Source organism: Bufo gargarizans, chromosome 6 (genome assembly GCF_014858855.1).
Source record: "Bufo gargarizans isolate SCDJY-AF-19 chromosome 6, ASM1485885v1, whole genome shotgun sequence".
NCBI classification, from domain to species: Eukaryota; Metazoa; Chordata; class Amphibia; order Anura; family Bufonidae; genus Bufo; species Bufo gargarizans.
In genome coordinates, this window is record NC_058085.1 from 322,792,222 (window position 1) to 322,818,417 (window position 26,196).

General features: G+C 44.8%; 1 protein-coding gene across 1 annotated transcript in view; it reads left to right on the plus strand.

Moving 5' to 3' along the window:
* The window catches only part of NSFL1C (NSFL1 cofactor), a 29,872-nt gene extending 7,389 nt beyond the window's left edge, over window positions 1–22,483 (plus strand). The window contains exons 4-9 of the mRNA XM_044296342.1: window positions 11,166–11,334; window positions 11,515–11,607; window positions 19,215–19,324; window positions 20,605–20,742; window positions 20,819–20,983; window positions 22,113–22,483. Coding sequence (XP_044152277.1) covers window positions 11,166–11,334; window positions 11,515–11,607; window positions 19,215–19,324; window positions 20,605–20,742; window positions 20,819–20,983; window positions 22,113–22,275 — 838 coding nt within the window. The 3' untranslated portion in view covers window positions 22,276–22,483. The remainder of the gene's footprint in view (window positions 1–11,165; window positions 11,335–11,514; window positions 11,608–19,214; window positions 19,325–20,604; window positions 20,743–20,818; window positions 20,984–22,112) is intronic.
* The last annotated feature ends 3,713 nt before the right edge of the window (window positions 22,484–26,196 follow it).

Below are 26,196 nucleotides of genomic sequence, written 5' to 3' on the forward strand. Positions count from 1 at the left end.
CAGCATTTCCTATTAAATGAAGTAAATGTGCAGGGGCACATCACTGTGTCACCTTGGCATGGTGGATGGGCACAAATGATTTTGCCTCATATTCATTTACACTCCTTGACAAAAAGGATGTCCTGCACATATCACTGAGCTGTTAGTGTCCCCCTATCAATACTAGGGGCGTCTGACTATCGTATGTGATAGATCCCCAGATCATCATACCATCAGTTCGGGCAGTGTGTCGCTCCACAGCAACAAGGCAGGATTGAAGCACTCACCACGAGGACTCCATGCTGGAACCCCACTGTAATTGGATCCCAAACTGAACCTGGTTTTGTCACCAAAGACTGTACAGTTTCAGTCTGTAGCAGTCCAGGTTTCTCATTCATGACACCACTGAAAATGAAGGTGTCAGTGGCAGGCCACGTGATGGGCATCATGACACCAGATTCCCTTCTGCTAAGCTCCTGGAAATGGTCTAGGCCAGGGGTACTCAAGTAATTTTTGTAAAGGTCCACATAGCCGAGTCTGCCGTAAGATGAAGGTCCGAGCTGCAAAACAAACAAAAAAATACAAGGAGGGAAAACACCATTGGCGTGTAGCGCTGCATTATTATATATTTTTTTTTTACAATAATCCACACCTCCAAGCCCACCTAATCTTCTTTCTGCCGACCAAACAGTAAGAATGTCCTTTCAGTGCCCCCTAACAATAATTATGCCCCTTAGACAGTATGATATCTCTTTAGTGCTCCACAGAGTGTGATACCTCTAAGTGCACCTTCACAGCAGGGTGATCCCTTGGTGCCCCCACACATTACGATGCTCCTTAGTGCCTCTGACACTTTGCGATGCCTCCTTAGTTCCTCCCCACAGAGTATGAATACCCTAAGTACCCCCTCATAGTAGTAATGCCCTCTTTGCCCCTTTCACAGTAGTAATGCCCTATCTGTGCCCCTTCACAGTTGTAATGCCCTCTTTGTGCCCCATTCATAGTAATAATTCCGATTGTGCCTCCTTCACAGTAATAATGCCCCTTAATAGTAGTAATGCCCATTGTAGCCCCTTCAAATTAATAATGCCCATTGTGCCCCCTTAATAGTAGTAATGCCCACTGTGCCCCCTTCACAGTAATAAAGCCCATTGTGCCCCCTTCACAGTAATAATGCCCTCTGTGCCCCCTCCATAGTAGAAATCCCCATTGTGCCCCCTTAATAGTAGTAATGCCCTCAGTGCTAGTAATGCCCATTGTACCCCCTTCAAAGTAATAATGCCCATTGTGCCCCTTAATAGTAGTAATGCCCTCTGTGCTAGTAATGTCCATTGTGCCCCCTTCATAGTAGTAATGCCCTCTGTGCACTGTGCCCCCTCCAGAGTAGAAATGCCCAGTGTGCCCCCTCCAGAGTAGAAATGCCCAGTGTGCCCCCTCCAGAGTAGAAATGCCCAGTGTGCCCCCTCCAGAGTAGAAATGCCCAGTGTGCCCCCTCCAGAGTAGAAATGCCCAGTGTGCCCCCTCCAGAGTAGAAATGCCCAGTGTGCCCCCTCCAGAGTAGAAATGCCCAGTGTGCCCCCTCCAGAGTAGAAATGCCCAGTGTGCCCCCTCCAGAGTAGAAATGCCCAGTGTGCCCCCTCCAGAGTAGAAATGCCCAGTGTGCCCCCTCCAGAGTAGAAATGCCCAGTGTGCCCCCTCCAGAGTAGAAATGCCCAGTGTGCCCCCTCCAGAGTAGAAATGCCCAGTGTGCCCCCTCCAGAGTAGAAATGCCCAGTGTGCCCCCTCCAGAGTAGAAATGCCCAGTGTGCCCCCTCCAGAGTAGAAATGCCCAGTGTGCCCCCTCCAGAGTAGAAATGCCCAGTGTGCCCCCTCCAGAGTAGAAATGCCCAGTGTGCCCCCTCCAGAGTAGAAATGCCCAGTGTGCCCCCTCCAGAGTAGAAATGCCCAGTGTGCCCCCTCCAGAGTAGAAATGCCCAGTGTGCCCCCTCCAGAGTAGAAATGCCCAGTGTGCCCCCTCCAGAGTAGAAATGCCCAGTGTGCCCCCTCCAGAGTAGAAATGCCCAGTGTGCCCCCTCCAGAGTAGAAATGCCCAGTGTGCCCCCTCCAGAGTAGAAATGCCCAGTGTGCCCCCTCCAGACTAGAAATGCCCAGTGTGCCCCCTCCAGAGTAGAAATGCCCAGTGTGCCCCCTCCAGAGTAGAAATGCCCAGTGTGCCCCTCTTCACATTCACAGTGCCCAGTGTGCCCCTCTTCACATTCACAGTGCCCAGTGTGCCCCTCTTCACATTCACAGTGCCCAGTGTGCCCCTCTTCACATTCACAGTGCCCAGTGTGCCCCTCTTCACATTCACAGTGCCCAGTGTGCCCCTCTTCACATTCACAGTGCCCAGTGTGCCCCTCTTCACATTCACAGTGCCCAGTGTGCCCCTCTTCACATTCACAGTGCCCAGTGTGCCCCTCTTCACATTCACAGTGCCCAGTGTGCCCCTCTTCACATTCACAGTGCCCAGTGTGCCCCTCTTCACATTCACAGTGCCCAATGTGCCCCTCTTCACATTCACAGTGCCCAATGTGCCCCCCTTCACATTCACAGTGCCCAATGTGCCCCCCTTCACATTCACAGTGCCCATTGTGCCCCCTTCACATTCACAGTGCCCATTGTGCCCCCTTCACATTCACAGTGCCCATTGTGCCCCCTTCACATTCACAGTGCCCATTGTGCCCCCTTCACATTCACAGTAGAAATGCCTATTTTGCCCCCTCTGTGTTAAAAAAAAAAAAAACAGTAGCTACTCACCTTGTCCCGTTCCTGAAGCTCACAGTCCTCTCTCCCCTGCAGACACAGATCACTCAGCAGCAAGGTGTGGGCGGGGCTTATGCAGATTTCCGGACTGCAGGCTCCACCCACACACGCCGGCCGCCAGATCTGTGCTTGCAGGCTGAATGAGGAAGCAGGAAGAAGTCTTCCTGCTTCACCATTCAGAGAGCCGCTGGCCTGAAGGAGGGGAGGAGCGCGGGGAGCAGAGTGGTAAGTGACAGGACCGCAGCTCCCAGCGTTCCAGCAATGAGCGCTTCCATCTGTATTGATGGAAGCGCTCATTGCTTCTGGACTGTGGCACCCCCTGAGAGCTGGCACCCAGGTGGATGCAGGGGTCCGGATAGCTGGCAACCACGGTCCGGATTCGGACCGCGGTCCGCCAGTTGAGTACCCCTGGTCTAGGCAGAGACAGGGTGTGTGTAATGAAGGTGCCATTTATGTCTGGATGGTGGAGAATGAAACTGTAGGAGCTCCTTGTGATTGTTGGTGGATCAAACTATCCTCTACTGGTTGTCTGGGCCATTTGGAGCCTGTTCACTGTGTGCAAGCCCCCACATGATCACTGCTCCCAACACGACCTAACAGCTAGGTCAGAACAGCTTAGATGGTGGGCAGTTCTTTGAAAGGACTATCCTGGTTCTCTGAGTCCAATGATGCGCCTCCTCTCGGCAAAATATCTTTGTGTGTGTCGTAGAGGCATGTCTAGCAGTCAACGATATCTCACCTAGAGGTACACTACCCAAAAGTAGCCTCTGATCTTTTTACAGGGCAGTGGGGGGGGGGGGGGGGGGTACTAATTACGACCTCTTGTGGTATGCCCCAGTGTCTAATCAGACCATTCTATAATAATTTACATATCTCCATAATAAATAACTGCATGCCGAGTTTTATAGCAAACCAACATTTCTACCTGAGTGTGTTGTTTTTGTTGTCAATGAGTGTATATAGTGAATATAACATTAGTAAAAATGTACAGTCTATAGTGTTTGCAGAGTGCTGTTTGGTTTTACTACATTATAATATTTATATTCTTGTACATAGGGGGCAATATTATAGTAGTTATATTCTTGTACATAGGGGGCAATATTATAGTAGTTATATTCTTGTACATAGGGGGGCAATATTATAGTAGTTATATTCTTGTACATATGGGGGGCCGTATTATAGTAGCTATATTCTTGTACATAGAGGGACAGTATTATAGTTATTCATGTACATGTGGGGACAGTATTATAGTAGTTATTCTTGTTCATATGGGGGGCAGTATTATAGTAGTTATATTCTTGTACATGGGGGGGTGGTATTATAATAGTTATATTCTTGTACATAGAGGGACAGTATTATAGTTATTCATGTAAATGAGGGGGGGGCAGTATTATAGTAGTTATTCTTGTTCATAGGGGGGCAGTATTATAGTAGTTATATTCTTGGACATAGGGGGGCCGTATTATAGTAGCTATATTCTTGTACATGGGGGAGCAATATTATAGTAGTTATTCATGTACATGGGGGGCAGTATTATAGTAGTTATTCTTGTTCATAGGGGGGCAGTATTATAGTAGTTATATTCTTGTACATAGGGGCAGCATTATAGTAGTTATATTCTTGGACATAGGGATCAGTATTATAGTAGTTTGGCCTCTTTAATGCGAGCGTGACGGATTAGGTCCAGATGCGTTCAGGGTGTGTTCAGTGAAACTCGCACCATTTTGCAAGTTGTCAGTTTTGTCTGCGATTGCGTTCAGTTAATTTTTTTCCGCGCGGGTGCAGTGAGTTTTGATGCGTTTTTCACGTGCGTTATAAAAAACTGAAGGTTTACAAACAACATCTCTTAGCAAACATCAGTGAAAAACGCATCGCACCTGCACTTGCTTGCGGATGCAATGTGTTTTTTACGCAGCCCCATTCACTTTTATGGTGCCAGGGCTGCGTGAGAAAACGCAGAATATAGAACATGCTGCGATTTTTACAGACACATTGAAGTGAATGGGTCAGGATTCACGTCACGCATTACACCCGCGCAGAAAACTCGCTCGTGTGAAAGGGTCGTTAAATTCTTGGACATAGGGATCAGTATTATAGTGGTTACAGTGGCATGCAAATGTTTGGGCACCCGTGGTAAAAAAAAAAAATACTGTTACTTTGAACATTAAAGGGGTTGTCCCGCTGCGACCCACACCTATATCGAGAATGGAGCCCTGAAAGTGGTGGAGGGCGCACTGCGCATGCGCAACCGCCCTCCATTCATTCTCTATGGGGCCTCCAAAAATAGCCAAGTGCTGTCTCGGCTATTTCAATCAGGCCCATAGAAGTGAATGGAAGCGGTGGCTGGTCATGCGAGGTGCGCTCCCATTCACTTCTATGGGGAGCGCGCTTGGTGGTGGCCGGACTGGAGTCCTTCAGACACCATCTTGCGGGGTTCCATTACCGATATAGGTGCAGTCCCAGTGGTGGGACCTGCACCTATAAGACAATTGGGGCATATCCTATCCTGTCTGTGATGAGACAACCCCTTTAAGCAAGTTGAAGATGAAATGATCTCCAAAACACACAAAGCTAAAGATGACATATTCCTTTTGTATTTTAACCACTTGCCGCCGCGCTAACGCCGAAAGGCGTCATTGCGGCGGCTCTCCCAGGCTACGCTAACGCCAATAGGCGTCATCTCGCGTGAGCCGAGATTTCCTGTGAACGCGCGCGCTCACAGGAACGGAAGGTAAGCGAGTGGATCTCCAGCCTGCCAGCGGCGATCGCTCGCTGGCAGGCTGGAGATGTGATTTTTTTAACCCCTAACAGGTATATTAGACGCTGTTTTGATAACAGCGTCTAATATACCTGCTACCTGGTCCTCTGGTGGTCCCTTTTGTTAGGATCGACCACCAGAGGACACAGGTAGCTCACTAAAGTAGCACCAAACACCACTACACTACACTACACCCCCCCCTGTCACTTATTAACCCTTTATAAACCACTGATCAGCCCATATAGACTCCCTGATCACCCTCACCTCCCTGTAAGGCTCCATTCAGAGGTCCGTATGATTTTTACGGATCCACGGATACATGGATCGGATCTGCAAAACGCATACGGACGTCTGAATGGAGCCTTACAGGGGGGTGATCAATGACAAGGGGGTGATCACGCATATAGACTTCCTGATCACTTCCCTGTCATTGATCACCCCCCTGTCATTGATCACCCCCCTGTAAGGCTCCATTCAGACGTCCGTATGATTTTTACGGATCCACGGATACATGGATCGGATCCGCAAAACACATACGGACGTCTGAATGGAGCCTTACAGGGGGGGAATCAATGACAGGCGGGTGATCACCCATATACACTCCCTGATCACCCCCTGTCATTGATCACCCCACTGTAAGGCTCCATTCAGATGTCCGTATGTGTTTTACGGATCCACGCATCTATGGATCGGATCCGCAAAACACATACGGACGTCTGAATGGAGCCTTACAGAGGGGTGATCAGTGACAGGGGGGTGATCACCCCATATAGACTTCCTGATCACCCCCCTGTCATTGATCACCCCCCTGTAAGGCTCCATTCAGACGTCTGCATGTGTTTTACGGATCCACGCATCCATGGATCGGATCCGTAAAACGCATACGGACGTCTGAATGGAGCCTTACAGGGGGGTGATCAGTGAGTCTATATGGGATGATCACCCCCGTGTAAGGCTCCATTCAGACGTCTGCATGTGTTTTACGGATCCACGCATCCATGGATCGGATCCGTAAAACGCATACGGACGTCTGAATGGAGCCTTACAGGGGGGTGATCAGTGACAGGGGGGTGATCACCTCATATACACTCCCTGATCACCCCCTGTCATTGATCACCCCCCTGTAAGGCTCCATTCAGACGTCTGCATGTGTTTTACGGATCCACGCATCCATGGATCGGATCCGCAAAACGCATACGGACGTCTGAATGGAGCCTTACAGGGGGGTGATCACCCGATATACACTCCCTGATCACCCCCCTGTCATTGATCACCCCCATGTAAGGCTCCATTCAGACGTCCGTATGTGTTTTGCGGTTCCGATCTATGTATCCGTGGATCCGTAAAACACATGCAGACGTCTGAATGGAGCCTTACAGGGGGGTGATCAATGACAGGGGGGTGATCAGGGAGTGTATATCGGGTGATCACCCCCCTGTCATTGATCACCCCCCTGTAAGGCTCCATTCAGACGTCCGTATGCGTTTTGCGGATCCGATCCATGGATGCGTGGATCCGTAAAACACATGCAGATGTCTGAATGGAGCCTTACAGGGGGGTGATCAATGACAGGGGGGTGATCACCCCATATACACTCCCTGATCACCCCCCTGTCATTGATCACCCCCCTGTCATTGATCGCCCCCCTGTAAGGCTCCATTCAGACATTTTTTTGGCCCAAGTTAGCGGAAATATATATATTTTTTTGTTTGTTTTTTCTTACTAAGTCTCATATTCCACTAACTTGTGTCAAAAAATAAAATCTCACATGAACTCACCATACCCCTCACGGAATCCAAATGCGTAACATTTTTTAGACATTTATATTCCAGACTTCTTCTCACTCTTTAGGGCCCCTAAAAAGCCAGGGCAGTATAAATACCCCACATGTGACCCCATTTCGGAAAGAAGACACCCCAAGGTATTCCGTGAGGGGCATATTGAGTCCATGAAAGATTGACATTTTTGTCCCAAGTTAGCGGAAAGGGAGACTTTGTGAGAAAAAAAAAATTAAAAAAAGTTTCCGCTAACTTGTGCCCAAAAAAAATTTTTTGATGAACTCGCCATGCCCCTCATTGAATACCTTGGGGTGTCTTCTTTCCAAAGTGGGGTCACATGTGGGGTATTTATACTGCCCTGGCATTTTAGGGGCCTGAAACCGTGAGAAGAAGTCTGGGATCCAAATGTCTAAAAATGCCCCCCTAAAAGGAATTTGGGCCCCTTTGCGCATCTAGGCTGCAAAAAAGTGTCACACATCTGGTATCGCCGTACTCAGGAGAAGTTGGGGAATGTGTTTTGGGGTGTCATTTTACATATACCCATGCTGGGTGAGAGAAATATCTTGGTCAAATGCCAACTTTGTATAAAAAAATGGGAAAAGTTGTCTTTTGCAGAGATATTTCTCTCACCCAGCATGGTTATATGTAAAATGACACCCCAAAACACATTCCCCAACTTCTCCTGAGTACGGCGATACCACATGTGTGACACTTTTTTGCAGCCTAGGTGGGCAAAGGGGCACACATTCCAAAGAGCACCTTTCGGATTTCACCGGCCATTTTTTACACATTTTGATTTCAAACTACTTACCACACATTAGGGCCCCTAAATTGCCAGGGCAGTATAACTTCCCCACAAGTGACCCCATTTTGGAAAGAAGACATCCCAAGGTATTCCGTGAGGGGCATGGCGAGTTCCTATAATTTTTTATTTTTTGTCACAAGTTAGCGAAAAATGATGATTTTTATTTTTTTATTTTTTTTTCTTACAAAGTCTCATATTCCACTAACTTGTGACAAAAATTTAAAAATTCCAGGAACTCGCCATGCCCCTCACGGAATACCTTGGGGTGTCTTCTTTCCAAAATGGGGTCACTTGTGGGGTAGTTATACTGCCCTGACAATTTTGGGGCCCTAATGTGTGCAAAGTAGTTTGAAATCAAAATCTGTAAAAAATGCCCTGTGAAATCCTAAAGGTGCATTTTGGAATATGTGCCCCTTTGCCCACCTAGGCTGCAAAACAGTGTCACACATCTGGTATCGCCGTACTCAGGAGAAGTTGGGCAATGTGTTTTGGGGTGTCATTTTACATATACCCATGCTGGGTGAGATAAATATCTTGGTCAAATGCCAACTTTGTATAAAAAAAATGGGAAAAGTTGTCTTTTGCCAAGATATTTCTCTCACCCAGCATGGGTATATGTAAAATGACACCCCAAAACACATTCCCCAACTTCTCCTGAGTACGGCGATACCAGATGTGTGTCACTTTTTTGCCGCCTAGGTGGGCAAAGGGGCACACATTCCAAAGAGCACCTTTCGGATTTCACAGGCCATTTTTTACACATTTTGATTGCAAAGTACTTCTCACACATTTGGGCCCCTAAATTGCCAGGGCAGTATAACTTCCCCACAAGTGACCCCATTTTGGAAAGAAGACACCCCAAGGTATTTCGTGATGGGCATAGTGAGTTCATGGAAGTTTTTATTTTTTGTCACAAGTTAGTGGAATATGAGACTTTGTAAGAAAAAAAATAAATCATCATTTTCCGCTAACTTGTGACAAAAAATAAAAAGTTCTATGAACTCACCTTGCCCATCAGCGAATACCTTAGGGTGTCTACTTTCCGAAATGGGGTCATTTGTGGGGTTTTTCTACTGTCTGGGCATTGTAGAACCTCAGGAATCATGACAGGTGCTCAGAAAGTCAGAGCTGCTTCAAAAAGCGGAAATTCACATTTTTGTACCATAGTTTGTAAACGCTATAACTTTTACCCAAACCATTTTTTTTTACCCAAACATTTTTTTTTAATCAAAGACATGTAGAACAATAAAGTTAGCGAAAAATTTATATATGGATGTCGTTTTTTTTGCAAAATTTTACAACTGAAAGTGAAAAATTTCATTTTTTTGCAAAAAAATCGTTAAATTTCGATTTAATAACAAAAAAAGTAAAAATGTCAGCAGCAATGAAATACCACCAAATGAAAGCTCTATTAGTGAGAAGAAAAGGAGGTAAAATTAATTTGGGTGGTAAGTTGCATGACCGAGCAATAAACCGCTAAAGTTGTGGAGTGCCGATTTGTAAAAAAGGGCCTGGTCACTAGGGGGGTATAAACCTGTGGTCCTTAAGTGGTTAAGCAAAAATAATTGTTTATTTTTTATCTTTTATCATTTTCAAAATAACAAGGAAAAGGGCCTGAAGCAAAACTTTGGTTACCCTGCATGGTTAGTACCTAGTAGCATCCCGTTTGGCATGTATCACAGCTTAGAAACGTTTTCTGTAGCCATCCAACAATCTTTCAATTTTTGTTTTGAGGGATTTTCTTCCATTCTTCCTTGCAGAAGTTATCCAGTTCTGTGAGATTCTTGGGCTGTCTTGCAGTCGTTGCTCTTTTAAGGTCTATCCACAGATTTTCAATTATGTTCAGATCAGGGGACTGTAAGGGCCATGGTAAAACATTCAGCTTAATACAGTATTAATCCGAATTTTTGAACTAAGCGACTTCTTTTGTAACATCCAAAGCTTGCTTCGCTCATCACTAATCATAATCACTGACAAGCAGAGCAGAGAGAAGGATGAGGCAGCTCTTTAGCTCAGTGTTGTGAAGTAACTTGTCCTCCTGTGTGATTAGGACAGGTTTTGTGTGTACGAATAGGATGACGCCCATTTTATTTCCCCTTATGATTGCTCACCAGACAAAACAAGGCATTATAATTAATGAAAGGTAATTGGAGAAATATATATTTTAATAAAGTAATATTTAAGTATTTTCATTTTCTTAATTCCTGGAGAACCCATTTAATTACATGTCGAACTGAGGAAATGGTAACCTGAAAACACTTTGCTATCATCTTATCGCCTTCTGCTTTGTGGGCCTAAACCATTTTTAGATTGTTAGGCAGCTGCTTAAAAGAACCCATGGCTGCTGTTTTTTGGGACAAGGTTAGAGGAGCCTGGGTATTTTTAAAGCTTTCCTAACGATGATTGTGGACAAGCGTTAACCCCAACAGGCTATTTAAGGTCTGAGACCTTGGTCAAAGTTATCTGAGCGCTCAAATCTCCTTGGGTTCCCATACTTTTGCAAGGTATTCCTTTTTTTTCACTCTAAAATTGTACGGAGCCAAAATAATACACTGATATTGCTTAAAATGTTAAAGTGTGGTTCATTGTATTTCTTTTGGAGATCATTTAGTTTTCAACTTGCTTAGCTGTTCTCAGTAACAGTAATTTTGACCAGGGGTGCCCAAACTTTTGCATGCCACTGTATATTCTTCTACATAGGAGGTAGTTTTATAGTGGTTAAATTCTTATACATATGGAGCAGTGTTATAGCGGTTATATTCTTGTACATAGGGAGCAGTGTTATAGCGGTTATATTCTTGTACATAGGGAGCAGTGTTATTGTGCTTATATTCTTGTACATAGGATGAATTTATAGTAGTTATATTCTAGTGCCCAGGATACAGTAATATAATTTTCATGTACTTGTACACAGGAGGATGTATTATAGTAGGTATACGCTTATGGGTTAGTGTTTTATTAGTTACAGTATAATTCTTGAACATAGGCAGCAGTATTATACTAGTTTTCTGATATTGATAATAATATTCTAATTTTAATGTAGGTTTTATGCTGGTGGCTCAGAGAGAAGTGGTCAGCAAATCGTTGGTCCTCCAAGAAAGAAGAGTCCTAATGAACTGGTGGAAGATCTTTTCAAAGGAGCCAAAGAACATGGAGCGGTTGCTGTGGATAGAGCTACCAAAAGCCCTGGAGAAAGCAGCAATCGGGCATTGGTGAGACGTCTGATCAAGCTGCATTATCAGAGCTGATATTGTAGTGTGTATGGGCACATGCTCACCCGATGCACTCAGCTGTCTCAGTGCTTCATTGGGTCACTGTAGTAAGAGCTAAGGAAGAACTCCTTTGTGATATTTGAAATCCAGATGTAAATGATTTTATCTCTGTCTTTTCAGCCTTTTGCAGGTGGTGGGTACAGACTTGGGGCAGCTCCAGAGGAGGAATCAGCCTATGTAGCTGGTGCTCGCAAACACCATCAAGGACAGGATGTAAGTATCTGATAATATCATCTGTCTGAATAGTTAGAGATTTGTTGAAGCTGTACTGCTACTTAGATTGGTAATTTCTCCTAGTCGTCTCCACGACGGCACCCATGAGCTTAGCCCCGCCCTATCATGGACAGGAAAAACACGTAGAGAGATTACATTGACCCTCCCTACCTAACTCCTCAGTGTTTTTCCTGTCCCTGTTCGGGAGAAGACGTGGAAAGTTTCACAGGCGATTACCGCCTGCCCTCATCTATTGTGGGGGCGGCAGTTCAGGAAGGCAAAGCCCGTAGCTCCCTACCTTCCTGGCCGGAGAGTGACTGCTGTTGGGGCTGATACACGAGCTGTAAAACCCAACACTTGCTCTCTACAAATTGTGACCAGTAGCGCTGGAAGAAGGGCGTCCGGCACCATTTTGGATGTGGGCACTTCCGGTGCGAGCGATGCCGCCTTCCGGCGGGCCGCAGGTGAGTAAGTTCCGGATGCAGGAGGAGGAGATTTTCATTAAGCGGGCTAGTAATGAGGCCAGAATTAAGAAAGATTGCCCTCACTTTGCCCTTACTCGTCCTGCCTCCCTTTGGAAGTGACGAGGATAGCGTCGCTTCCGGTTTTCAGCGTCCCATGTGGCCTGCCCTTATATAATGGCAGTGGCTGCTGTGGATAGTAGCCGCGGAGGTTTCAGATCCTCTCTCTGGAGTAAGCATGGATCGCAGCTCAGCTAATACAAGTCCAGCATCTCTTCAGACTGAGTAACCAGGATCTGGAGCCCATTTATTTCATTGCTTATATGCTGGTTCTTATCACAGCTTATATCTTGTCGTTTCCTAGGGAGAAAAGGAAGCTGGTTTAAAACAAAAATGCATGACTGCTAAATGTGCTATTTGCAACAAAAAAGCAAGATCTAGCATATAAAAAACCTGTATGTCCTTCTTGTACATCAAAGATTGTGCAGGATAAATCTCTTTTGATGAATGATATAAGATCTATGGTTAAGGAGGAAATACAATCCGCTATGTCTGGATTATCTGCATCGTTCTCTTAAAGAGCCTATGGATAAAGCTGAGGGGTTGATCAAGAAAACATGGTAAATGGAACTTCCTTATTCCGTCTAAATGTGTACGCAACCTGTGTCGCTAGAGCGCTCTGTATCTGGTTAGATCAATTAGAATTTCACATAAAAGAAAAAACTCAGAGATCAAATCCTATCTTCTATCCCAATTCTCAAAATGGCTGCAGGGTTTTTAGCACCTTCCATTGAAATTATTTTTTCGGCCCCGATCTGGATAAAATATTAGAAAAAGCGTCTGATAATAAAAAAGGTTTCCCTGAAGAGTATAAATTTCGCAATGATAGACCCTATAAAAGGAGTAATTTTCAGAACCAAAACAGGTCGGACAAAGGGAAAACTGGAAGGTGGAGTTATAAGAAGGGAGGAAAAAATAGACCTTTACTTTTTGACTCCAAACAGCTCCCCTTAGCCTCTAAATGACGCCAGAAGAGTGGGAGGAAGGCTAGCTGATTTTAATTTATTTTTATATTTTTTTATATCAATAGCGGCGAGTCACCAACTACAGTTGGGTTATTCAGGTTCTACCAAACTGATACAAAAACCTTTATTTTCTAGACTGACTTATTCAACATCCAGGCTCTTAGATCTAGATGTTTTAGTCTTGGATGTGGAACTGGACCCTGCATAACCAGATTAGGAATATGTGAAAGCTGGAGAGGGGGAAGAGAGATAATTTCAGCTATGAGCGAGAACCACGCTCTTCTGGGCCAGAATGGAGCAAACCGTATAACCGTGGCATTTTCTCTCTATCTTTTGAAGTACCTTGGACAGTATGTTTATCGGAGGATAGGCATAACAGAGATTCGCAGTCCACTTGATGGAAAACGCATCCAAATGAGCTGGGATGTCTTCTGGATGCAGGAAGCAGAATCTCTTTAGCTTTGAGTTGTTTCTCCTTTGCGAAGAGATCTATGGATGGGTACCCCCAGGTTTTTACAATTAATCAAATGCCTGATTCGCAAGGGTCCGTTCCCTTGCAATGATCCGATTTCTGCTTAGAAAGTCCGCCTAAACATTTTCTTGACCCCTGAGGTGCACCTCTGTCAGACATAATAAACTTTCTTCTGCCCACCGAAGAATCACTCCTGATAAACTCTTCAGTTGTTGCCCCCTCGTACTTCCCTGATGTCGGAGAAGCGCAACTGTAGTCATGTTTTCCGAATCGATTTTCAAGAGGGATCCGGATATTATTTTCCCTGACTTTCATTGCTTCCCATACAGCTGCCAATTCTCTCTGGTTTAATGATGCTTCCTTCATACTTTTACTCCAAACTCCTTGAAAAGATATCTGACCCACGTGTGCTGCCCAACCTCTGCTGCTTGCATCCGTTGTTATTAATAGAGAGGGTTCCTGTATACACTCTATGCCTGATAAGAGGTTGCTTTTCATCTGCCACCTATTTAGGGATCTCTTCACTTTTATAGACAGACTGAACATATAATCCAGATATAACTGGTTTCCGTTCCATACTTTCAAAATCTGATCCTGAAGCATTCTGGAATGATGTGCCCATGGGACCGCCAGGATACAGGATGTCCTATGTCCCAATATTTTCTTGGCTTGTCTTATAGATACTATTTTCCAACTTCTGAAGTATTTGAGCATCTGGGTTAAATTTTCTACCTTCTCCTGCGGAAGAAAAGTTTTTTGTTTCCCTGAATCTAGAATCATTCGGAGGAATTTTTTCTTTTTGGCGATAGAAAGGTCTGATTATTATTATTTTTTTTTTCCAATTTATGATCTAACCTACATTTTCTAAGGTTGTTAGAACGAAATCTAGTTGACTTTGAAAGTTGTGGTTCTGGGATTTTACGATAAACTGATTGTCCAAATAGGCCGAAACTAGAACCCCCTTCAATCTGAGAAAAGCCACCACCTCCGCCATGATTTTTGTAAATAGTCTGGGGGCGGAATATATTCCGAAGAGAAGACAAGTAAACTGGTAGTGTCTTATACCTCCTTTTTCTGGGATAGCAAATCTGAGAAATTTCTGATGGCCCGTATGTATCGGGATATGAAAATAAGCGTTCTTTAGGTCTATTGTGACCATTCTCGCATTCTTGGAGATATGAGGAATTGACGTTTTTATAGAATCCATCTTGAATTTCCTGTATATAATGGATTTGTTCAGAGGTTTATAATTGTTCTGTTGGAACCATTGGGTTGTTAGACTAGAAATAGATGAGAGTAATGTCTATCTATGGAACTGACTCGATGGCTCCTAACTCCCGTAGTTCTTTTACCCTTTTTGCAGATTTTTTTTTTTTTTTAAATTAGACCTGGAGAAAAAGACGTGAGACGAAACCTTTGCGGGGGCGATTCTGAAAATTCTATTTTTTATCCAGAGTAGTAGACCTATTACTGCAGAGTAGAAAGGTTACCCCCTAAAAACTGTTATGGTAAAGTTTGGGAAACATTTTCTTCTTGGTGCAGGAGCAATAATATTGCTTTTTCTTTTCTTAGTGTCCCTCCAATTCTAGAATTCTTTCAGGAAGGGCTGGATCTTGGGCTTAAACCTAGTACTCTTAAAGAGGTTGTCCGGTCCCAAAATCAAACTTTTTTTTCTATGCTCCTAACACCCCTCACCTTCCATACATATGCCCCAATACCTGTTTTTCATGTCTGACCTTTCTTTCCTTCCTGGAAAACATTAGATTTATCCTGGCAGATCTGTTTACTTTCTCCCCTTCTTGTTTTGTTGAATACATAACTTTATTGATACACAAGCCTGGCTGCAGTGCACAGAGATGAGTCACAGGCTGGACACGCCCCCACCCCACCCACTGCTCTGCCTGCAGCATACACCCAGACAGGAATCTACCGTACTTCTCACTCTGTCTCCTATCAGGTATGTGCCTGATACACAGAATGTTGTGTGCGATACTGCCTGCTGAGCTGTGTATCTAATCCCATCTTCTATGATCCTGCCTGCTGAGCTGTGTATCTAATCCCATCTTCTATGATCCTGACTGCTGAGCTGTGTATCTAAACCCGTATCCATTTTGCGATCCACATTTTTTGCAGTCCCATTGAGATCTATGGATTTGAGGACCAGGATAGGACATATTCTATCATTTCTGGAACTGACATACAGATATGGAAAATACACTAAAGTCCCTGTGCTTTGCACATCCGTATGTCAGTTCTGTGACTGATAGAAGATGTCCTATTCTGGTCCTCAAAATGCAGATCGAAAACCCATATAACTCAATGGGACTGCAAAAAAAATGTGAATCGCACACGGACGGTATCCTTATTTAGTGGATCCTCAACTGCAGACCGCAAAACTGATACAGTTGTGTGCCTGAGCCCCATCACTAACGGTGACCTCCACGGCGCCCCATGTGCCATCCACAATGCTCCGAGTGACATCCAGTGACCCCTGTGCCATCCACAGTTCCCCCATGAGCCATCCAGTGTGCCCCAATGTGCCATCCACAGTTCCCCAGTGCCATCAAGAGTGCTCACATTGGCACATGGGGTACTTTGGATGGCATTCTCATTGCCCCAATGTGCCATGCACAGTGCCAGTCAGTGCCCACAGTAAGATCCACAGCTTAGCAATCAGCCACTGTGGCTCCTGCACAGCTCTTACATCGTGCAGTGCAGGAGTCAGTACAAGCTTCACATAAAAGCCTGTACACTGCAGAGAGCGTCCGTCAATCCCGCACATGCGCACTAGCTGAATGCTAGTGCGCATGCGCGGTGAGTGAAGCTGGCCAGGCCGGAGCTTTCTTTTGCAGGAGGCAGTGACGTCATTCATGACGATCCGTCTCCTGCTCAAGAAAGGAAGAGAAGACGAATCTTGGAAAGGGGTGCGCTGTGGAAGTTAAAGGGAACCTGTCACCAGGATTTTGTGTATAAGGCTGAGGACATGGGATGCTAGATGGCCGCTAGCACATCCGCAATACCCAGTCCCCATAGCTCTGTGTGCTTTTATTGTGTCAAAAAACTGATTTGATACATATGCAAATTAACCTGAGATGAGTCCTGTATGTGAGATGAGTCAGGGACAGGACTCATCTCAGGTTAATTTGCATATGTATCAAATCGGTTTTTTTACACAATAAAAGCACACAGAGCTATGGGGACTGGGTATTGCGGATGTGCTAGCGGCCATCTAGCAGCCCATGTCCTCAGCTCTATACACAAAATCCTGGTGACAGGTTCCCTTTAAAGAGGACTTTCATCGGTCCAAACATAGTGAACTAAGTGTCATGATCTGTACAGCTCACTGCACTTACTATTATCCCTGGGCGCCGCTCCGTTCTGCTGCTATGTCCTCCGGTATGTTCGGTCACTTGGTTATAGTAGGAGGAGACTGCCCTTGTTCTCCTGGGCATCTCCTTCTCTCAGGCTGTAGCGCTGGCCAATCGCAGCGCAGAGCTCACAGCCTGCGAGTAAAAAAACCTCCCAGTCTGTGAGCTCTGCGATGCGATTGGCCAGCGCTACAGCCTGAGAGAAGGAGACGCCCAGGAGAACAAGGGCAGTCTCCTCCTATAACCAAGTCCCCTAAGTCTCCGCCTACTATAACCAAGTGACCGAACATATCGGAGGACATAGCGGGAGAACGGGGCGGTGCCCAGTGATAATAGTAAGTGCAGTGAGATCCCTGGGCGCTGCTGTACAGATGATGACATTTAGTTCACAATGTTTGGACCGATGAAAGGTCCTCTTTAAGTACCAGACCAGCATTTTGCCCTCCACAGGTTAAAATTATGCCCCAAATTTAGGGTTAGCCCAGAGAACCCCTTTAAAGTTCAGGCTGCAGCGTTGAGTGTCTTCTATGATTGCGGATTATCTGAAGACAAGTAAATTTCTAGGTTTCTCTTAGCCGCAGAACGTTTGCGTCCTACCATCCATAACTTGAATCTAAATCTGGTCCGAAATGCTTTAATGGGGGCCCCCTTTAAGCCCATTGATTACATTTTAAGATTTTTGACTTTGAAAACTATATTTTTGGTGGCCATTACTTCTGCCAGAAGGGTGTGTGAGTTACAGGCACTTTCTACTGTTTTCCCATATTTTCGATCCTTTGAAGACACTCTTATTTTTAAATTAGCACCCTCCTTTCTCCCAAAGGTAGTGTCATCTTTTCATAGATCCCAGGACATAATAATTCCCTCTTTTTGTGATAAACCCAGTAATGAGAAAGAGGAAAGATTTCATAAGTTAGCTGTCAGAAGATCTGTCCTTTATCTCCAAAAAACAAAATCATGGAGGAAAGATAGAAATCTTTTTCTTCAATTTTCAGGTCCTAACGAGGGTAAAAAGGCGACAGCAAATTCTATTTCTAGATGGATTAGATAAACTATAGCGGAGGCTTTCAGAATTTTGGGTATGCCTTTTTCTGTAGGTATTAAAGCCCATTCAACCAGAAGCATATCCGACTCATGGGCTCAAACAGCCTCCGCTTCTCTAGAAAGCATTCGTAAGGCTGCTACCTGGAAATCTGCTCAAACCTTTACTCGTCATTATAAGGTAGATGTTTTTTCCGCTTTTGGACGTAAAGTCCTCTAGGGAGCGGTGCCTCCCTAATTTTTTCATCTGTTATGTCATGGGAGCCGTCGTGGAGACGACTAGATTTTCCCACCCAAAAAAATAAAAAATTATGACATATATAATAAGTATATCGAAGGCAGTAGAAGGGGAGATATATTATCAATTTGAATATGGAGTTAATATATATATATTTTTTTAAATATATTTTCTTTTTTAGACTTCTCTGAAGGAGTTCTTTTTGATTCTGTGATAAGAACCAGCATATAAGCAATGAAATAAATAGGCTCCAGATCCTGGTGGTTCAGTCTGAAGAGATGCTGGACTTGTATTAGCTGGGCTGCGATTCATGCTTACCCTAGAGAGAGGATCTGCAACCTCCGTGGCTACTATCCACAGCAGCCACTGCCATTATAGAACATCAGGCCATGTGGGACGCAGGTACGCTGAAACCGGAAGTGACGCTATCCTCGTCACTTCCGGCGGGACTCAGGACAAGTAAGGGCAAAGTGAGGTTAATCTTTCTTAATTCTGGCCTCATTACTAGTCCGCCTAATTCAAATCTCGTCCTCCTGCGTCGAGAACTTACTCACCTGCGGCCTGCCGGAAGGCTGCATCGCTTGCACGGGAAGTGCCCACATCCAAAATGACGCCGGATGCCCTTCTTCCAGCGCTACTGGTCACAATCTGTAGAGAGCAAGTGTTGGGTTTTACACCTCGTGTATCGGCCCCAACAGCAGTCATTCTCCGGCCAGGAAGGTAGGGAGCTACGGGCTTTGCCTTCCTGAACTGCCGCCCCCACAATAGATAAGTTTCACAGGCGATTACCGCCTGCCCTCTCCACGTCTTCTTCCGAACAGGGACAGTAAAAACACTGAGGAGTTAGGTAGGGAGGGTCAATGTAACCTCTCTACGTGTTTTTCCTGTCCCTGATAGGGCGGGGCTAAGCTCATGGGTGCCGTCATGGAGACTTCCAGGAAATATAATTAAGTGTAATTACCGTTTTTTTCTGGGTACTTATATTTGGTTTGTCTGCTGCAGGTCCACGTGGTTCTGAAGCTCTGGAAAAACGGATTCAGTCTGGACGATGGTGAAATGCGTAGCTATCAGGACCCCAGCAATGCGCAATTCTTGGAAGCAATACGCAGAGGGTGAGAGGTTAGGGACAGTCTTCTATAGTGAGCTGGGGTCCTTTTAAAGAGGTTTTCACATCTGATTCAGCTATCCCCATCTATGGGCCCCCTTCCCCTAAAGGAATTCTAATGGCAGCTTGCAGCATTGGCTTCGGAGTGGAGGTGAACACTTTCGATATGCACCTCTTTCTGTTACTGTTTATGGGCGTTATGGAAAGAGCTTACTATACAGGGGTCCCTCTTTGTACTAGTAGAGCCAGAAATATTTGGGGTTAATTTTGTTTTTTTAAATGTTTTAGTTTAGCCTAGCCAAATGAATCCATACCGCCATGTAAACCTTCTTGGCCCACTTAATTAGGTGAAAGGGCTCAGCTAGGCCTATTAACTGATATAATAATGTACTATTAAAGGGGTTTTCCTAGGAACCATGCTTATCTGCTATCCACAGGATAGGGGATGAGTGTCTGTGTGGTGGTCCAACCACTGGGATCCCTATTGAACACAGGAATGGGGGTCATGTGTTCCATTCAGCTATATAGGATTGCCAGAGCACTGTACACTGCTATCTTCAGCAGTCCCATAATATTGAATGGAGTGGCAGCAGACATGCACAACCAACGCCCCATTTAAAGGGCATCTGTCATCAGATTTGTACCTATGAAACTGACTGACCTGTTACATGAGCGCTTCGCTCCTGAAGAAATCTGTGGTGGTCCCATGTTCATATGTGCCGCCATTGCTAAGAAAAACTATGTTTTCATATTTGCAAATGAGCCTCTAGGAGCAACGGCGGCGTTGCCATTACTCCTAGAGGCTCAGCTCTCTGTAACTGCCACACCCTCTCCACTTTGATTGACAGATCCAGGCATTATGATGTTTTTACTGCCTGGCCCTGTCAATAAAAGTAACAAGGGTGCAGCAGTTGCAGAGAGAGCAGAGCCTAGGTGTAACAGCAACACCCCTATTGCTCCTAGAGGCTCATTGGCATATATTAAAATTTCATTTTCTCAGCAATGCGGGCACATATGAACATGGGACCAACACAGATGCCTCCAGCTGCCAAGTGCATATGCAACAGATCAGTCTGTTTTATAGGTCAAATCTGCTGACAGGTGCCTTTTAAATGGGGGGGAACACCCCAGCAGTGAATAGAGGATGAGTGTCTTTACTACCCATGACAGCTATATGAAGGCTGAAGCAGCTACTTTACCCTAGGGGTGAGTGACAAGGAGGTTCATTTAACAAAGACACTACATTTATTATTAATAAACCCGTTTCTCCACACTTTGCAAAAATAGTGAGATTCCAGGTGAGCTTCGCAGACTTGCTCAGGGCGGACAGGTGAACTTAGATATGGAAGACCACCGTGATGAAGACTTTGCGAAAGCTAGAACTTCCTTCAAAGCCTTCGCAGGAGAAGGGCAAAAACTGGGCAGGTTAGTGGTGTCTCCACTTATATTGATGCCCCTTGTATTAATACATTAACCGTTCACTTACTTTTGTTCCTGCCAGTACGACCCCCAATGTCCTCAGCGCAGCATCCCCGTCACAGCAGGCTGAGAATGAGGCCAGAGCCAGCTCATCAGTGATTATCAACGACTCTGATCCCATTACTAACATCCAGATTCGACTGGCAGATGGGGGGAGACTTGTGCAAAAGTTCAATCACAGTCATAGGTACGAGTTCTATTATTATGTATATCCACAGAAGATCATTACTTGCTCTTCAGAGGGGATTTGCCTTATGGGCATCTTCGGGACAGTATTATATATTTTTTTTATTGCATTTTCCTCATTTTGGGCTCATTTTCCAATTGTTTTCTGTAAAATGCAATCATAGAAAAATTGCCCCGAAGGTGTCCATAGCTTGTACATTTCATGGCTTTACAGTTAGTGATGCCACAAAACTGTGGTTACCTTCATGAATAGCAAGAATAAGGGGACCATGGTTTCCTATCTGAGTGGCGATTTAAGTTAGATTAAGGGCTCCTGCACACGACAAATCGCGGAGACCGGCCGAGAGCCTGCCGCCATTTTCTTTTTCCTCTTTCAAAAATGTCCTAGCCTTGTCCGCAGAACGGACACTAATAGGACATGTTCTTTTTTCCTGCGGGACCGCGGCACTGACTTACAGATGCGAACAGCACACAGGTGTGCTGTCTGCATGTCTTGCGGCTCCGTTGACATGAATGGGTCTGCATCCGAAAATGTGGATTGGATGTGTACGAAATCTAAGGCCGTGTGCTTGAGCCGTTACCCTGTGCAAGATGCATGAAATACTTGTGCAAGTAAGTAGGAATTTGAAGACTAGGTTCTAAGTGCTGTATGCTTCAGGAACATGATGTAAGGAGGTTGAATGGAAGGTCACAGATTGAGAACTAGATGAGGTATTCAAAGGAACATCTGGGACATTGGTGATATATTGGTACGATATGCCACCAATGTCAGCTATGTGTGGGTCCCATGTATCTCTGGGAGCTTCGTTCTCAAGAGAACAAGAGCGGACCGTGCATGTGCGGCCGCCCTCCATTCACTTCTATAGGAGTGCCGAAAATAGCCGAGCAGCGCACTTTCCTTTTTTCAGAAGTCATGTAGAAATGAATGGAGAACAGACCGCGCAAGCGTGCCCACCACTCCGTTCACTTCCGTGGAACTTCTGGAAATAGCTGTGTGTGCTGCTCGGCTATTTTCAGTGCTTCCATAGAAGTGAATGGAGTGCGCACATGACCACAAATGCATTTCCTATATGAAAAGAAGCTCGTACTGTTAACTTGCGTGTCATTGACATTTTCTGTCTCCTCTACAGGATCTGTGACATCCGTATGTTTATTGCGAGCGCCCGACCAGCCATGGCTGCCACCAGCTTTGTGCTCATGACAACTTTTCCAAACAAAGAGCTGACAGATGAAAACCTGACCCTGAAGGAAGCAAACCTTCTAAATGCCGTCATTGTGCAGCGATTAATATGACATCACGTTCCCCCCTTCCCGGCATTCTGTTCCACTCTTACTTGCTGTTCTAACCTCCGCTGGTAAAAGGGAGCCATTCTGTCTTGTAGTCCTGGGTTCCCCAATGCTTCGGGTGGACTCCTAATATCCTCTCTAGACGTACATTTTGCAGGATTTGTAATAAGCGTTGGACTTAAAAAGTGAAATAAATAGGAAATAAACCAACAAACTTCCCCTCTGTCTTAATAATTTGCATCCTAATGGCAGACCTGAATCCTGAGCCACATACCTGAGGTAAGGATCATAGAGAAGCTGCGATATCCATCCCAACGCCCTGTGCTGATTAATTTCTTAAAATCTCTTTATAGGGGTTTGAGCTCTTTTTTTTCTGCGACATAAATCCTCCGAATAGACATAGTTACATATATATATACAATACATAGTATTATAGAGATCAGTGTTCAAATAGTATGCAGCAATCTCTTAAAGGGATTGTCTCAAACGGAAATGACCTATTGTGTAAATCACGTTTTTGATGTTATACCTTTTTTTTTTCCTTTGGTGGTATCATTTTCAGTGTCACCATATTTTAAAATAATCAAATCCTGCAATTGTCACACTGACCATTAAGCCTAATAGGCTTGACATTTCCTGTTCTGTACAGATCTGCAGTCATCTCATTATCACAGGTAGGATTACAATAATAGTGAACAGCTCTGTGTAGACAACTCTGGAGCCACTATTCACAGTAGTTGATGATCACAGCTAATATACACTCCCTCCCTGTACAATGACCATTGCAAAGGTCACAGAGTATGCCTGGAAAACTCTCCCATAGAAGTCAGTGAGTCCCCTCCAGTCTGTTGTGTCTATGGCCCATGCTGGCTGCTGGAAAACATCTCTAAATGCTGTTAACAACAACTCTGGCAAGATGCCTGTACTCGGCTATCTCCAGCAGTCCCATAGAGAATAAATAGAGCGGTAGGACGCATGCTGAGTCTGGGATCCCTGTTTTCTGGATTGGTGGGTTCCCAGCGGTTGGACCACCACTGATCAGTTAGTTATTCCCTTATCCACAGGATAACGTTCATCCTGCCACAACCCCTTTGTGGCCTCACTACACCGCTCTACAACAGATAGTAATGATGCCATCCTGCCTATGATATGCCATTATGGCTAAGCAGCCTGCCAGGAAAAACTCACCAAGTATGTAGCAATTGCCAGAGTGTAGCGAGGCCCCCGACTTATCACCCCCTCTTCAGCTCTGCAGGCAACCAGTCCTCCTCACATTTTAGGACAGGTTGCTGGTGGCCATTTTAAATAATTCCCGGAGGACTAATTTAAGCTAAGCATTAATAGTTATTGAATCGGGTCCTCAGCCCTCGTGAATAATAATCTTTATTTAAATAGCGCCACCATGTTCCTCAACACTTTACAATTCATGATGTATGGCAGGAAAAGTCTAAGGCATATTGGTACACCATAGACTTCTTCCAGGGTGCGGGTGCCCACAGAGAGGGCTCTGAGTGCCGCCTCTGGCTCCTGTGCCACAGCCAAGGAGAAGGAGACGCCCACTGAGAAAACCTGGCATCTCCTCTGGGTACCGATGCTCAGTATGAACATACTGGGTGCGAAAACTGCAGTGGGCATGTGAGGGGTGTGTTAATTTTGGTGGTTAAAAAAATAAATTAAAAGAGGATCTGATTAAAAATACTGCTGCCGTTGTTAACATGTCTTGTGCTTGTTTCTCAACATTTTCAAGATCTCTGTTTTCTGCCAGTGAATGGACTTTTTTTTTTACCTCCAGAGGCTGAATTATTAGTGACACGGGTACAAGGCATGTTTTGTGAGAGCTTTCACATTATACTAAGCCCTATATCATTCAGATGGAAATTATCTGGACAAAACCTCTTAAAATTCATGGATTGAGAATCTGTCCTGATAAAGCAGCTGCAGGGCAAATGCTTCAGGTTCTTGCTTGTAACATTCTCTGCATCTGTGTCAGTTGTAGGTAAGAGTTGAACGGCACTCCTCATTTAGTATGGACGTGCTCAGTGGTAAATATATTACCAATGTTGATAGGAAGACCACTGCGCTCGAGAGAGAATGTTGCATAAAAATCTTATTTTTTTTTCTTATATTTTGTTTTATATTTTTGTGTGTATGTGTATAGAATATCTATATCCATCCGGAAAAATAAATTCATAGTAGTATACTGGCCAACATTTCGGTCTTATCCAAGACCTTGTTCATGGCCTGAGTATTGAGGGTATTAGAGGCATCGGATGTCAGCTGGACATGAAGATGGGTTTTTTTGCCGTCAGCAAGCAAAGATCTTTCAAATGCTAAATTGGAACCCAACATATATTAGAAAGAACTGTTCATTCTACACTGGCTAAAGGGGTTTTCCGAGACCCCCAAAAATTTAGAGAAGGGCGGGGAGCTTTATACAGTACAATGACAAAAGAAGCCTTAAAGGGGTATTCCCATCTCAAAATACCCCTTTATCCTATATTTACAAAAAAGTGAGGGAGCTGGAGGATAATAAACTTCCATGCTTGTCTGAGATGGTAGTAATTTGATATGTATGGGGTCAGTTTGGGTGCTGCTGATATTTTATGACTGCTCGTTCTGCTTATTATGGTTATGAACGTTCTGACTTGTTTGTATCTGAACAATAGACACTCTGTTGCCAAGGTGCGAGCCTGAGAGTGCGAACTTGAACCCACCGGGGACGTATGAACGTGTTCATAATTATTAATGGAGCTATTAATAATACAAGCAGGCAGACTAATAATTAGTGTACGTGTCCTTGGAAGTGGTTACAGCAGGAAGAAACGATTAAAGGGGTATTCCCCAAATAAAACATTACGGCACATCCCCCGGTAGTTTAAAGTCCATCTGTCAGCAGACTTTTACCTATGAACCTGGCTGACCTGTTACATGTACACTTGGCAGATAAGACATCTATGTTGGCCCCATGTTCATATGTGCCCGCATTGCTGAGAAAAATGACACTTTAATATATACAAATGAGCAACGTGGGACTTACCATTACACCTACATGCTTTGCTCTCTCTGCAACTGCCACACCCTCTCCATATTACAGAGGCCACAGCAGTTGCAGAGAGAGCAGAGCCTCTGTCTTTGTATTCCAAGAGCCATAACCTTATTTTTCTAGCTGTTTAGATGAATGGGGGCTTTTTTTTTTTTTTTTTTGCAAGATGAGTTACAGTTTTTGTTATCACCATTTTGAGGTACATATAAGTTATTGTCTTTGAAAAGAGTACATTTTAGTAAAGTTAAGGCCACATATCCATATGATGTATACACTAATAAATCTATATATATAGGACGTATGTATGTTCTGCAATGACTTTTTGGGACTGTCGTGTCAGTCGCAGCATGTCGCAGTGCAACACCATAGCCTATCATTATAAAAATTGTTGCGGGACATTGGAACGACAAAATGTTGCGCGACACATGTCATCGTGTAGCCCTAGCCTTAAAGGGGTAGGGCGCTGTGAAAGTCACTGTTAAGGGGGCAGGGGCCACTATTGAAGGAGCAGCTGCTGTGGAGGTCACTGTTAAAGGGGCGTTCACTATGGAGGTCACTGTTAAGGGGGCAGGCTGCTGTGGAGGTCACTGTTAAAGGGGCGTTCACTATGGAGGTCACTTTGTGAGGAATATGGATTAATATTTACTATCAGGCATTGTTCCCACACCAACCATCTGCTGAAAGGTAGCAGAAGTAGTGAGCTCCACAGGGGGGGGCCCTGCTTCAAAGCCAGCCAGATGGTAGAGAGCCTCTGGCAGTCCACCTTTGTTTTCATTTCTCACCTTCATTCAGCCAGCCAGGGAACAGGAAAAATTTCCCTGCAGGGGGTCTAGGCCATTCCCCAGTTCAATGAAAATTATCAGACATAATGGAACCGGCGGTTC